Here is a 16,023-nt window from a genome sequence, read left to right as displayed (position 1 = left end):
CATATTTTTAAAATATCATTATAATGAATGGTGATTACAGAAGGAACTCAAACTGATTACAAGATTGCCTCATAGTAAATCTCCACAATTTCAAATACATATCATAATAGTGCTGCCTGTCATCTCAAAAAAATAAATTGTTCTTCCTATATAATACAGATTGTTGACATTAAAAAAAGTATAAAACTCACACTCACAGACCGAAAATCAGAAGAATCCTCCTTCCCACAGATTTCCTATATCTCTTAAAAGGTTTTCTTTTATTTCCTTTTTTTTGTTTATCCTCCACAAAAGCATGTGTATTGACACTAAATAAAATTAAATAACTACTAATCTACTTTATTATAGCACAGTACATAAACAAATTAAAATTCTGGACAAAATATAGATTTGTTAAATGTTTTATGCAGTGCATACACAAAAACCAACTCAATTCTAAGAATGTGTTTGTAATTTGAGACAAATTAAGACACAGAGTACCATGTTCAGCACACATGAGTTAATAAATATGGATTTGGTTATAACATGATAAAAACATACATTTTAGCTGATTTTAATATTTTACAAGGACATTATTTTCATAGACAGTAATTAAAATCCAAGTCTAAGAACTGTGGTAAAATCTTAACTTCTCATTAATATAATGAAAATACCACTTTGAAATATTTTCCTCCTATTTTAGAAGACTATTTCAGATACTTTTATGTCTACAAAAGGTGTGTCCACTCCCATCCATAAGTTATGTACAATAGTGGAGCTAACATTGGAATAAATCAGTAATAATGTGCTGTGCAGCAAAGTTTTAGAGGCCTAATTTCACCTAAATTAAATTAGCTGCCAGGGATAAGAAACACTATTATTTAATAGGACTTACTTTCTAGGCAATAAAATAAAATGGGAAAACATACTTGTTAAATTTAATCATTATATCTGTGAAATGTGAAAGCCTATGTGTAGTGATGCAAAATTACAGATGAATTACTGTCAGTCTAAATTCCTAGTATACTAAAAATATTGGTCCTCAAATACTTTTTGGTGAATTCATTCAAAAGTCACATCAGTAGTCACTCCATAATTTGATGGTAGGGCTAGATGCATCTCCAACTATTCATCTTTAGCAAGAACGCTTCAATAATTCTAAGTAACGTAAAGCCCAATTTCCGGTTTGGGCCCAGGATACATGCACAAAAAGTGTCATTCCTTGGAAGAATTACATTATCTCCAGCCCTCAGGGATTCATTTGAGTGGCAGTTCTCTAAATGCATGTTAGAAATTTCACTTTCAAAATCCCCCTTTGTTCACAATATGCTCTGTTTCTACCACAGAACCAACAATAACATTCTCTCTGTCTCTTCGGTATATAAATTTGATGGTTCAAATAAATGCATCACCTATTTTTAATTAAATTATGGAGGTGTCAAAGATGTTTGTATTTAGAAATTATTTATGCTCAACAGAACCTGCAGAGTGAACTACATCTAGGGAGAGATTAGGTATTTGCTTTAAGACCTGTCTTTTATAAGTAGCTTATCTCCAAAAGAAGAATTTCATTAATATATTTAGTTGAGGTGGTACTTTTCTGATTATAAGTCCTTTTTGGTGAAGTTGAGAATTAACTTTTGGAATGCCAACCCTACCACCACAGAATTCTACCAAAACAGTTATAGTGAACTCAGAATCAATATTTCTGGTTGAGCTCTGAGTTAAGTCATTAAAAAAAAAAAAAGATAAGGCCTCAACTTGGAAAAAAATAACTTATAATATATATAAAAATATATATTAAAAATATTTCCAGTAATAATACTGATAAGCATTTCTGTCAATTTTAATGGGATGTAAAAATTAAGAAAAGATGCTTTTTCTGCCCCAGAGTTTACTTATTTGAAACTTTGAATAATCAGAGAACTATGTTGTATTTTAATTTCTCTATTAACATTATTGTATCTTATCTGCTACTTATAATTATTTTGTTTTTTATAAAACATGAAAACTGACTATTGTGTAAAAAAGAGCATTGTATTAGAAATTCGACACTTGTGATTCTGATACTAACTCTGCCATTTTAGGTGAATTCTCTTGAAAATAGCCCTTCATTTCTATAAACCTTATCCTCCCCTGTAAAATGAGGATAATACCACTTGTTCACAAATATTTTATGAGGATTAAATGAGATATGCTACATTTGTAAATTATAAAGAACTTTAGAAATAGATTTTATAGTATAATTACATAGTTGTGATTACAAATATGAAATAATGGTGTTATAGTTGAACTAGAGGCCCGGTGCACGAAATTCGTGCATGGAGGGGGGTTGTCCCTCAGTCCAGCCTGTACCCTCTCCAATCTGGGACCCCTCAAGGGATGTCCGACTGCCCGTTTAGGCCCGATCCCTAGGATCGGGCCTAAACGGGCAGTCGGACATCCCTCTCACAATCCAGGACTGCTGGCTCCCAACTGCTTGCCTGCTTGCCTTCCTGATTGCCCCTAACTGCTTCTGCCTGCCAGCCTGATCACCCCCTAACCACTCTGCTGCCAGCCTGTTTGCCCCCAACTTCCCTCCTCTGCCGGCCTGGTTACCCCTAACTGCCCTCTCCTGCAGGGTTGATCACCTCCAACTGCCCTCCCTTGCAGGCCTGGTCCTTCTCAACTGCCCTCCCTTGCAGGCCGGGTGCCTCCCAACTGCCCTCTCCTGCTGGCCCTCTTGTGGTGGCCATCTTGTGTCCACATGGGGGCAGGATCTTTGACCACATGGGGGCAGCTATATTGTGTGTTGCAGTGATGATCAATCTGCATAGTATACTCTTTTATTAGATAGGATAGAGGCCTGGTACAGGTGTGGGGGCCAGCTGGTTTGCCCTGAAGGGCGTCCCGGATCAGGTGGGGTTTCTCTTGGGGTGTGGGGCGGCCTGAGCGAGGGGCCTGTGGTGGTTCGCAGGCCGGCCACACCCTCTGGCAACCCAAGAAGATGCCCTGGTATCTGGAATTTATTTTCCTTCTACAATTGAAACTTTGTAGCCTGGAGCAGAGCCAAGCCTGGGGCTCCCTCCGAGGCCCGCCGGCAGCCATTTGTGTTGGGGTTATAATTGAAACTTTGTTGCCTTAAGCGGGTGGGCCCGGCCAGGGTGTGTGGAAAGCTTTGCTTCCCCTGTTGCCGGCGGCAACCCTGGCCTGCTCTCTCAAGCTCCATTCTGCCGCCATTTGTTTGAATTTGTTTACCTTCTATGATTGAAACTTTGTAGCTTGAGTGGAGGCTTAGGCCTGCAACGGCTGGCAGAAAGCTTGGCTTCCTCTGTTACCTAGGAAACCTTGCTCTCTGTGGCTGTAGCCATCTTGGTTTGGGTTAATTTGCATACTCGCTCTGATTGGATGGTGGGTGTGGCTTGTGGGTGTGTCGGAGGTATGGTCAATTTGCATATTTGTCTATTATTAGATAGGATACCTATCCTAACTAGTATAGGTAAAATCAGTAATCTTTGCACAATATGTATGCTGTGAAATGGGCTTAGAAAAATAATTAAGTCACTTTGTTTGTAGAAATTATTAATTGGCTTGGTATAAGCCAAATGCTCAAGTGTTCAGAATAAATGAATATATTTTTTTAAAATTCCAATTGTTAAATGATGAGGAAATAACATATGTAAAAATAGTAACATAAATATTCCTATTAATTTCCACAAAGCCAATGTAAGCCTACGGGAATAAGAATATGGCTACTTTTATGGTCAAGCAATCTATACACTGAAATGTATACAGATTAACAACTAACCAAAAATATCTGAATAATTAATCTGACCAGCTCATATCCTTAATCTAAAATTAAGCATTTTGTCATTTCTTTTTTATATAATATTTTTTAAGTGGGAGAACAAAATACATGTGGTATATAAACCAAATATTTCAGACAGAATTTCTCCAAATCAGGAAACAAGTAGACCATTTTATGCCTTTATATATTTTTTTCTGATGACTCAGAATACCCCTGAAAATGTTTCCTTGCAACCAGCTTATATTATACCTTAAAAATTATTTGGTATACATATTAGCTATAGAATACATTTTAATAATTAATATTCTAATGAGTTATAAACATCCTAACTTCCTCAGATTTCTTTCCTTTCCTCATATGTCCTTTATAGTCCTAACAAAATAATCTAAATAATAACAAGATTGATGGTCTTAAAAAATAACAAGTTTAAATATGTACTAGGGTCACCTGGATGATGGGGCTTTGGGAAAACAGAAAATTTCATGACCTTACTTTAAATAGGCTATTGAGAAATAAAAAGCTATTTGAGATGGTAGACATTAGTCATCAGTTTAAATTTTCCTAATTTTGAGAGATACATAACTTAGATTTTTGAGACTACGTGAGGCTTTAGGTTTCAGAAACACTCCAAAAACACCATGCTGTGCAATGACCTCTTTACTCTTTAGCTCTGCAGTGAACTGATGCTACAAGACCCAGAAGTGGTTGTAAATGAAAGTTCCTGAAAGTTTCAAGCAATAACAACAACAAAAAAACAAAAACCACGCATGCATACATAAACACAAACATGCACGCACGCACACATGCACACACACACACACACACTTTTGTGCCTTAGAATAACAAAAGAAGGGTATTCATGGTCTTCAGCAAATCTGGACCAGACTGTATTTATTATCTGTATTAAATGATAAGACAGTGTATCTGAAGAAAAGTCTAAGATGAAAAGTCTAAGAAAAGTCTAGGGCAAAATGATTTCCACAAATAATAGTTTAGAGAGGAATAAATTTCATGTATAAATATGGTTTGAGGCTTCATGACTGAAAAATGTCTTCCCTAGAGTATATATACAGAATAAGAAAGTACCCTGAATAGCAAATCACAAAATTAACGATCTTAGGGAAACTTTTCTGTTTCTTCTAACACAGTGACTCTTCATCAATAGGAATTTGGGAAGTGCTGCACACAGGAGGGAAATATTTTACTGCAACTTTCCAACTGACCAGGCTTCCACATTGACACTGAGAATTCCATTCACTTGGGAGAACAGGTTGTCACGTGCAAAGCCTCGGAATAACCAGCCAGGAAACCCTGTGGAAAAAATCGGGGTTTATTTGTTTTCATTGTTTGGGGACTGGATGTTAACCACAGGTTAAAGAAATTGTAGTGCTGGGCAAGTTCACAGCATATATTATAAGAAAGCACTCTAGATGTAAATCTCTTTGATAAAGAAAAATGTTAGTTTTTATCCAGACCTCACATCCAGGCACTGTTAGCAAAATAAGATTAATTTGCAATAATAATTCTGAATGTCAAGTCAATTTCTACCTGCCTCTAGATCCAAAGATATAAAAATGAAAAATATGGAGATCAATACATTATCATGGTTTTGGTGATATAGATAATAAGGATAAGAGTCAAATGATGATAAAGATGAATTTAAGGGTATATAGAATAAAACGGAAGTACTTATGAGGGATTGATACTGCTTAAGCTTTAAAATATATGATTAAGCTATAAAAATATTAGAAGATAAATTTATTCTAGCAAACTTTTTGGGTAATATAAAGAGATGTTTTAAAAACAGAGTTCCATCAAAGCAACTGTAAATGTTGCTTATTTCCTTTCTTTTTGGTTTTGTTTCTGTTTCTTTGTCTTTGTTTTATTCTGGGTATGCAAACAAGTAAGTTATAGAAACATTAAAGGACTTTTTTAAAGTTGGAAATTCCTTGACTGGTAGTGGGAAATCACTAGGCATAGAAGTTTAGAAAAGTCAAGTCAGTTTCTACCTGCCTCTAGATCCAAAGACATAAAAATGCCTCAACATGGTTCTAGAGAAAAAATGTTTATGCCTCAACATGGCTCTAGAGAAAAATGCTAAGTATCTGTATTCATAAACCACCAAAATTAGAGCCATCAGAAACTAGGCTGCAAAACACTGCAAGGTCATGGGTCTAAACCTCTGCCGCAGTGCATAACAGGTTAGGCAGTCCCTTTAAATGTGCTCCAGCTCCATCTGATGAAAGATAATTCAAGTAAGAGAAAGTACAAACAGCAATGAAGGGGAAAAAGTAATATTCACCAATGCAAATTGCATATATACTTCTTTGTATAAAGCCAACAAAGTTAAAGTTGCTCAAAAATTAACCTACTGATTTAAGAAAAGATGTCCAGAGTTCCTAAATATTTAAGGTTTGGATTAATCACTCTAAAATGATCTTTTCATCATAATAATTTCAAAGTATCTTCATCTTACATTTTCATAACAAAACCTGTTCCATTAAAAAATCAGGGCATCTCACTGGCCTAGACTTAAAATGCTCAACATGATTTTGTGGCTTGGTCACAGGGGCTCTCTTAAGAATGGGCCTTCTACTCAGAAATGCATGGCAAACCTAATTAATGCCCAGTGTGTCTGCCTAACATTAGATCAATGACTCCACAATTACTTAGCTGTACTGAACTACTCCCAAGCTCACTTCAGAGGGTACATTTTTTTTAGGACAATGTACTTCAATATTTTTGTTTTTTTATTTTTTAAAAATATATATTTTATTGATTTTTTTACAGAGAGGAAGGGAGAGGGATAGAGAGCTAGAAACATCGATGAGAGAGAAACACTGATCAGCCGCCTCCTGCACACCTCCCACTGGGGATGTGCCCGCAACCAAGGTACGTGCCCTTGACCGGAATCGAACCCGGGACCCTTCAGTCCGCAGGCCGATGCTCTATCCACTGAGCCAAACCGGTCAGGGCAATATTTTTAAAATATTTAATTTAAAGCAATACCTACAGAGGTCTTTGTGTGGGATATGCAGTAAATCTACTAAGATATTATAAAACTCTTAATTAATCCAGACCACCAGACAGCCATCCACCTGTACTTACACTGCATTTCCAAAGAGTCCCTTTCTCCTCACTGCCCCCAATATTCCTATTATATACTGTCCTTTAGCAAATGACTAAATGGTGGTGAATTTACTCACATATGGATCATGCTGCTGCTGCAATCTTCTCTGTGAAACTACACAGAAAAACCTTCTTTCTGGTGTCAATATCAGGAAAAATAAGTATGTATGTAAATGACTGGTTCTTATGTTATGGAAGCTGTAAATTTTGTAACTGATAGAACTCTTCTCAGAGCATGTGTGTTAGAATGTTTATGGTTAAAACTGAAACCAAATTTTCTACCCTTGTTCTTACTCATCAACTGTTTTACACACTTTTAACTTATTTCAAATGGCTATATATTCACATTTGGTAGCTAGCTTAAGTCGCTTTTAGCATTAAGGTAGATTATAAAGTGGGAATTAAAATAAAATTGAATGTTTATACACAAAACATAATTTAATATATTTACTATAACCATTTTCATTAAAGTTTAGATTTTTTCGTTCATCAATCTCAAAATATCTTTGATACAATGGGAAACAACTTAAAAATACAACTGATGTACAGGTGTTAGCTTATCTATAGCTTTTAAATAGCAGAATTTGGTAAACACAAATTTTATTAGCTTATTTGTAAATCTTGTCAAAGAATGGAAAGTAAGTGAAAAAGGGTTTTCATCTAACAAAAACCAGTATCACAAATCTGAGGTCCATGACTTTACTCCTTCAAAAACCTAGTAGCCTTTCACTCATAATTTTACAATCACAATCCTAAGAGTTGGTCTGTTATTGAGCCCCATACGACCAGTGAAGATGCACATTGCTAAACACTGAGGGACCGGTACAGGTAAGCACATTGACATCAATAAGAATCACAAGAATGGGCATAGGATAATTAAAAACAAAACAAACAAATTAAACAAATGGGTTAAGGCTCTTTCTGCCCTTAACACTGTGATATTGTGAGTATACTATAACTGTACTAACAGGCAACATAATAACTGATGTTAAAACAACAACAACTAAAAAAATTATTGTATGAAACATGAACTTTTATGAAAGTACGATGCAATCCTTTTTCCAGACTTCCTGGTTAAAAATAAACAAACAAAAAAAGAGTAATATACAATTCTATGTGAAATTTTTTAATTAAAATAATGAAAATGAAATTAATTACAAGCCGGCTGGCAATTGTTTAGTATATTGGAAAACTCAGTTACCTAGAATGAGGTATTTGAAGCTAAGATTTTTTAATTCCAAAATTAAATCATTACTCATCAATGCAAAATAAAATAGAAACATGGAACAGTTTATCAAATAGTGCTTTAGATTTATGGTGTATTAAAATTAAGGATTCAATGCACTATAAATATTATCTTATTTTCTCCCTTTGAATGTTATATTTTTTGATATTTTATGAATGTAGTACCAAAAATGGAAAATAGAGGGTTAATTGCTCCTTAAATAATGTTCTACACACACAGTGGCTAAATTGTCTTCTAAAGATACTTACTAAAATTAATGTCTCTTAAGTAAGAGTAAAACAAAGTGAACAAAACTATCATTTCTGAAGGATTGGTTATGTAACTGAATTACATTGTGAAATTAACAGATATTTGATGAAAAAAAAATAAAAACAATATTGTTAGCATTGATATCTAACATTTTCAGTGACAATAAAACTGAAATTTGAAATTAGTCTTTGAACAATTTGTTAACAATATTATATTGAATGCTACTTCAATAACATTAAGAATAATAATTTTTCCTGAGTTCTCTAATGCAAATTTTATAAATTGATACCAAACCTTTCTAATTAAGATATAGATAAATTGATACCAAACCTTCCTAATTAAGATATATATAAATTGATATCAAAATTTTATAAATTGACACCAAACTTTTCTAATTAAGATATATATAAATTGATACCAAACCTTTCTAATTAAGATATCACTCACAAAGGCAGTAAATGTCATTAAGTAATTTCAATAACTATGAGCACATTTAAGATTGACAGAATAAGTCCAATGATCTTAACAATGTAAGATCATATACTGCACATGACTTCCAATTTAATCAACCCAAATTTTAGCTAAAATGGCCTATTGACCACAGCAAGAATGATCTGGAGAAATGGATGGACCAATGAGAAATATCAAATTATAACAGTGATTATAATAGTTCCAACATTAAGAAAAAAAATCATAAATTACCTTAACCTTTCCTAAAATATAAAGTGCCCTCTCTCTCTCTCTCTCTCTCTCTCTCTCTCTCTCTCTCTCTCTATATATATATATATATATATATATATATATATATTTGAAATCAAAGTAAAGGCTTATCTCATTTTAAAATGCAAGAGTCAGTCAATAATATCTCTTACACTAATTTTCTTCCTATCTGGCAAAACTGTAAGTAACATTTACTTTTAGGTATAAAATGCTTATTATTCATGATTAAAATATATCTTTAAAAAACTTGGATTCAAATAATTGTTGCAACTGTATTCTAATGGCTAAATATTAATTTTTCAAATGAGAAACTCTATATTACTCTAGCCTAGCTATTTGGCTTTTTAAAAAAAAATGTTGAAAGGGATAAAAAACAGCCCTGGCCAGTGTGCTCAGTGGTTGGAGCATCGTCCTGTGCACCAGGGAGTCACGGGTTTCATTCCTAGTCAAGGGCGGGTACTTGGGTTGCAGGTTCGTTTCCAGCCTGGAGTCAAGTCGGGGTGCTTGAGGGAGGTGACCAGGCTAAGTATCTCTCTCACATTGATGTTTCTTTCTCTTTCCCTCCCTCCCTTCCACTCTCTCTGGAAAGCAATGGAAAAAATTTCCTCAGGTGAGGGTTAACAAAACAAAAAAAGAAAAGGATTAAAAACATTGAAAGGAGAAATCTTGCTGGCCTTTATAATTTCACTTATCAAGAATTTCTATAATTTTATTTGTTTTCTACAGTGATGCACTAATAGTTTTAATGACAAAAATTACACACACACACACACACACACACACACACACACACACACACACACACACACACACACACACACACACACCAGATCTTTGGGCCTACTAGCTACAGTCTTCATTCCCTGTATTTTAGATCAAATACCCAGATGTGCAGTTAGTTCACAGGCATGAAAACTGTACCCGTTGAAATTTAGCTTCGTACAACCAGTCAGGGCAAATATGGAGACTAAGGAGAGTATGTTCAAAGATTCTGGATGTCAAACGCAAAAGGGACAACCTTCAAGCAAAATCACCAAAAACAGACCTTTCTCCTCATTATAAACCATGAGTTTCTCACCAATATTTTAAGGTGATTAAACAGATATTTAGGAGTTTTAATTTCATACTCAATTTTTCCATCACTTTTGTGTCTTCATTTAATAGTTCTGATGATGACAGTAAAATCTCATAGACTAAAACAAACCTTACATGAAGACATCTATAACTAAATGTCTGATCTAGAACAAGACTAGCATATGAAGTCGGGAAATCACAACTTATTTGTCAAATAAGTCTTTTGTCAGAGAATAAAAAAAACTAGTCTGTCTGATATTCTGAACAGAAACAAGCCCTAGCCAGCCCTTCAGATATAGATGAAATAATGCTGGTCCACACAAAACACAGTCCCCTTCTTATCTGGCAAAACTGTAAGTAACATTTACATATATTCATCTAAATGAAAGCTCTCTGTGTTGTATTTGAATTTTCAGTCATCCCTAACCCCTTTACTTACATCAGTATATTTAATCATTTATTTATATTTTTTGATGGTTAAGCCTGGGGTGGATTTTTTCACTGTGTTGTGGAATAACATAGCCCATGAAAATATCAAATGGTATTTAAGTATTTTTTTTAAGCAAGAGCATTTTGAAGCAGGTCTAGGGTTTATCCATTATTCATAGAAGAAGAAACTACTTACCTTCATGCAGGCAAGACTTTTTCTACCACTGAATATCAAGTAATTTGTTTTTGTAATACTTTTAATATATTTTGATTGATTTCAGAGAGGAAGGGAGAGGGAGAGAGAGATGGAAACATCAATGATGAGAAATAATCATTGATCGGCTGCCTCCTGCACGCCCCCCACTGGGGATCAAGCCCACAACCCGGGCATGTGTCCTTGACCGGAATCGAACCCCGGACCCTTCAGTCCACAGGCCTACTCTCTATCCACTGAGCCAAACCAGCTAGGGCTGTTTTTGTAATCTTTAAGGCAAGGTTATAACCTGGGTTGATATATATATATATATATATCCTTTAAAATTTTATATAAAATTTTGTGTGTATAACTATTTCTCTGTGGAGAGCCTATTGCTTCCTTTATTTCTCTGAAGGTCCCATGATCTCTCTCAAAATTAAGAACAAATGGCTGAAGAGCCGGGATGAAGGAGTGACTCAGACCAGCACATTGCTATCTTGCTTGGGTGGGTTACCTTTAGCTCCCAGAATTATTCTATCTTGCAGGTCCTCATCCTCAACAGTATACTTTCATTAAGACTCCTGTTGAAGCTAAGCACTTAGGAAGTCAGGAAACCATGCTCAGACAAAATGAGCTTTGTGATTACATACAGAGGGCAAGGGAATTCACTTGCTCTCTATATATAAGAAAGCACTTTTGTGAATTATCAAGAGTCTAATTAATGATAATTTTAAAAAGCTTTTAATATCAATAGGCAAGAGAACTTACTATATGCAGATGGGCTAATATTTGTTTCCCTGATTAGTGCTTTAAATAATTTCAAAGACATTTACTAAAAGAAAAAATATTTAAAAAAAGGTAACAAATTTCATATAATTAAATAAATTATTAAAAAACATTATCTTGGAATAAAAGTAAAATTTCAAAGTGGCTAAAAAATTGTTCCAATTTTGACTATCAAGATTCAAGGGCTAAGCATTCAATATTTACAGTTTACCAAAGTAAGAATTTATTTCCCAGGTCTTTAAAACTCATACAACTCATATAAAACCTTCTTTGAAACAACGAATTTAAATTAACTAGACATTCAAAAAAATTTGGTTGCATTTCTGCAAAGAAATGACCAATTTATTATATGATTATGACAATTATCTTCTTAAAGATAAAAGTTGGCCTACTTGAAGCAGGCTATCTAAAAATCTAAACCCATTTCATTAACCTACAATTCACAGGCATGAAAATAAGTATTATAAAAGTCTTCATGATTATTAATATTATTATAATATAATTACTAATTCTTTCATTGACTTAACTACTTTATAATTTCACATGCTTATTCCTAATCTCTCTGGCTTTAGAAAATTGAGAACAGAAAGTGCCTCTGGATTACCTGGAGAAAAATATGGAAAAATATATACTTGCTGGTCACTGGGATTAATTTTGTCTTTGTTTTTCACATGACTTCCATCATTTCATTAACAGAACTCTTCTCAGGAACAGTCACAGGATATGCTTCAAAAGGAAAATACCTCCTTCTCCTGAGGAGCTTTCCAACCATGCACTAATAACTACAGCACCATATAAAATCAGAAAGTTGGAAGAGACTTGAGCAAACGACCTTTTGCATCATGAAGAATATATACTAATAAAAGGGTAATATGCTAATTAGACAAGGTCAACCGGCCATCTTCCAGACATCCGACTTCCTTTCTGACAAAGCCATGGTGGTGGGGGCCGAGATAGAGGCAGTTAGGGGCAATCAGGCTGGCATGGGAGGGCAGTTGGGGGTGAGATCAGGCAGGCAGGCAGAGGCAGTTAGGGGCGATCAGGCCAGCAGGGGGGCAAGGTAGGGGCGATCAGGCCTGCAGGGGGCAAGGTAGGGGTGATCAGGCCAGCAGGGGGGCAAGGTAGGGGCAATCAGGCTGGCAGGCAGAGGGGTTAGGGGCGATCAGGTTGGCAGGCAGAGGGGTTAGGAGCCTGTCATCCCAGATTACAAGAGGGATGTCGCACTGCCGGGTTAGGCCCGATCCTGGGATCGGGCCTAACCCGGCAGTCAGACATCCCCCAAGGGGTCCCAGATTGGAGAAGGTGCAGGCCGGGCTGAGGAACCCCCCTCCATGCATGAATTTCATGCACCAGGCCTCTAGTCAGTTTACTAATAGTTATTGCCCTCAAACCTCTTTGTATGGAGATGACTAATCAGACTGGTTCCTTAGAGCTAGAGAGAGAAATCGATCCTTGCTTTTCTTTCATCTCTCATGTGCATCTGTGTGGGAGCATGAGATATCACTGCCTCAGCCTTTCTCTCATCATGAGTATCTATCATTGAAAAGACCCAGTCAGTATGACAGTGAACACAAGATTCATAATTCTTTTCAACTAGCAAAGACTAGCCACTCTGCAAGCACTTGGCTCAATTTACATTAAATACTTCTATTCTCCCAAAGAACATATTTAATTAAACAAAGAACTTGTATGCATATATGCATAACCCACAGACACAGACAATAGGGTGGTGAAGGCCTGGGGCAGGAAGTGGGATGGGGATGGGCTAGAAGGGGTCAATGGCGGAGAAGGGGGACATATGCAATACTGTCAACAATAAAGATTTAATTTTAAAAATTTAAAAAAAAGTCTAGACTCATGAATCAGGCAGCAATCTGATTCAGTCTTTTTGGAGTGAGAGGTTGCTGACTGCATTTCTCCTAGTTGCCTCGGATCTTTTGGATTTTAAGCTTGCCCTTAGCAGAAAGTGGACCTCTTGAAAGTCATTTGCTGAGAAGAGCAGGCTGGAGCTTCCCCCAGATGCCCTCAGCAGTACGTGCTGTACCTGAGAGGGAGCGAGGGAGCAGGGAGGAGTGCTCACGTCCCTGGCAGGCTTTCAGAGGGCCCAGCAGCTCTGCATCCAGGACCTTATCTGGCTGCAGCAAAACACATGATGCCTCCTTTGCCTCCCAAGGAGTCTGACAGCAGGTGCCCTCAAGACACCTGAAACTTGCTCAATGCCTACTTGGCAAAATAGTTACAGCAGAGCCAAGAGATTTGCCGGTTTAATTTAAAAGAGCCATAATCTCTCTTCCAAAAACAGCCTCAATTGCTAAAACACTGCAAAGGGAAGAAAAAAAAAACCTAAAAGATTTCTATTTCTCTTTTATTAATGAAACTGCATACCTTTACAAATTGAATAATAGTGTCTTTTGCTACACAGAAATGACCATCAGATGATCTTGAGCATCTGAAAAATGCCATGCCATTCCCACAGAGAATAACATTAGAGTCTTTTTCCAAACTGGCAGAATGGAAACAAGGGCCAGAAGGGGTTAGTTCCTCTGTTGCCCAAGGTCACACACCCAACTCTGACCCAAAAGACTGTTTCCCTTCCTTCTTTCTGTCTGGGCTCTGTATTCCCCTTATCTGAACAGTTTTCCCTTTAGTCCAAAGCTTAGCATCACACAAAAACACAGAAATTCCCAGGACATGCTCTGAAATAACTGTTGACTAGGAGAAACAAGGCCTTGAAGCCTTTGTTTAAATACTCCAAAACAACCAATCTACATATAAACTGATATCTTTATATTTTTAAGAAGATTAAGCTCGGAAGCTTCTTATATTAGTGATATCACTGAACAGGGAAAACAACTTTCTTCGATCAATCACAAAAGGAAAATATGTATTTCTGAATTAATTGTATAATATACATACATCAAAGTAAGGGTTAAATACTAAATTATAGATGAATGTATGCTCCAGATATTCAATTAAGACGTGAAACATAACAATAAATACATGTAATGCAACTAGAAGATCACCATGTATTCTAAAATATTATATTTGTGTAATTTCCATGTTCAAAGTAAAATAGTTCTCATTCTCTACTGACATAATCCACTGAAGCATTTTAATATCTTACTCTTTGGATAATTAAATAATATATTGCACTAATTTTACATTTATGCATAAGGTTAATATTATGGCTTAGTTTACCTGTTCCTGGGAGCAACGTATGAAGTAGTAGGAACTGCAGAAACCAGCAAACATAACAGCAGCATCAGAGTATCAGAGTGGTTAAGTAGATGTTACTGGCATCAAATCACTAAATTCTAGCTAGCAATGGCAGCATATCCACAACACTCTTAGAAATCCACCAAAATGCAAAAGAATTTTAAAAACAAAAATAAAAACCCCGTAGTCCTTGCATTCTAAAGCAAAACAAACAAAAAAAAAGCCTGCAGTGTTCAACATTATACAACAGTGACACTAAACAAGGCCGTAAGTGCTGCTGTCATCAAAACGGATCTCTGCAGTGTGCAGATGCTCATTGATTACCGCACTAATCTATAGGCTCTGTGCTGTACTAAGAGGCTCCTCCTGTAGCAAACACCAAAGCTCTGGCGGGTCCATAATTAACCATTTCCTGACACAAACACCTTCCTATAGGCGGAGACACACAAAACGCTGGGGTCCCTTAAAGCTAGCACAGGAGAAAAGACTCAGGCAGAGGCTTGAAGAGCTCCTCTTATCCCCCCCCCCCCACCCCCCAGTGGCAATGCACTGAGATACCCGTGGGCCAAGATGACAAAGTCAAGCAGACCCCTGCTGGCTTGTGGACCACAGAAAACTCACCTGGAATGATTTGGTCCCATTATCAATCGCTGGCAAGGATGCTGTCAAGCCCCGTGTAAGAGATCATTTCCTCTGCAGCTTCCCTATCTGAGAGATCTTAGCCCAGTGACAACAACTGCACAAGGAAGCACCAGCTAAGGGTAGAGGAGTGACTGTTGGGAACAAGGACGAAAGTGCTTGTTCAGGCTCTTCCGGTATGGCCAGTCTCCTGCTATTAGTAGCTCATCTCCAGGGGGCCAAAGGGCAACCTCAAATAGGTTTGGCTAGGGAGTTGGGGGGCGGGGTCATATTTCCAATATTTTTAAAGATGCAGGTCTTTTGATGATTGTAGAGTCACAATTCATAGTCTAATAATTTTTTCCACTGCAATATAGAATCATTACCCTCTCATTAAGTCACTACATTTACATTATTCTCCCCATATCATGAATTACACAGAACAACAGCAACAATAACAACAAAATTAGTTGATTTTTAAATTATATCATTCCCCAATTTCATCTTTATATAATCCGGTTTCCATAAACAACAATGAACAATGATATACTTCTCTAATCCACTGGGAAATGTTATTAAAAAGTAGAGGCAAAC

The 16,023-nt window shown here is 36.3% G+C and overlaps 1 protein-coding gene across 50 annotated transcripts in view; it reads right to left on the bottom strand.

Moving 5' to 3' along the window:
• Positions 1 to 16,023, bottom strand: part of RIMS1 (regulating synaptic membrane exocytosis 1) — a 409,384-nt gene that overhangs the window by 146,780 nt on the left and 246,581 nt on the right. For 9 of the 50 annotated variants that reach the window (XM_054721898.1, XM_054721888.1, XM_028154280.2 and 6 more), the window contains exon 1: positions 4,990 to 5,020. The exons of the other annotated variants lie outside the window; for them this stretch is intronic. In XM_054721898.1, the coding sequence (XP_054577873.1) occupies positions 4,990 to 5,020 (31 nt within the window). Of the gene's footprint in view, positions 1 to 4,989; positions 5,021 to 16,023 lie in introns of those variants that run through there. 50 annotated transcript variants of the gene reach the window in all.

This window comes from Eptesicus fuscus, chromosome 10 (genome assembly GCF_027574615.1).
Source record: "Eptesicus fuscus isolate TK198812 chromosome 10, DD_ASM_mEF_20220401, whole genome shotgun sequence".
Lineage (NCBI taxonomy): Eukaryota > Metazoa > Chordata > Mammalia > Chiroptera > Vespertilionidae > Eptesicus > Eptesicus fuscus.
The sequence above is the reverse complement of the archived record's forward strand: the minus strand, read 5'-3'. Positions and strand labels throughout refer to the sequence as shown.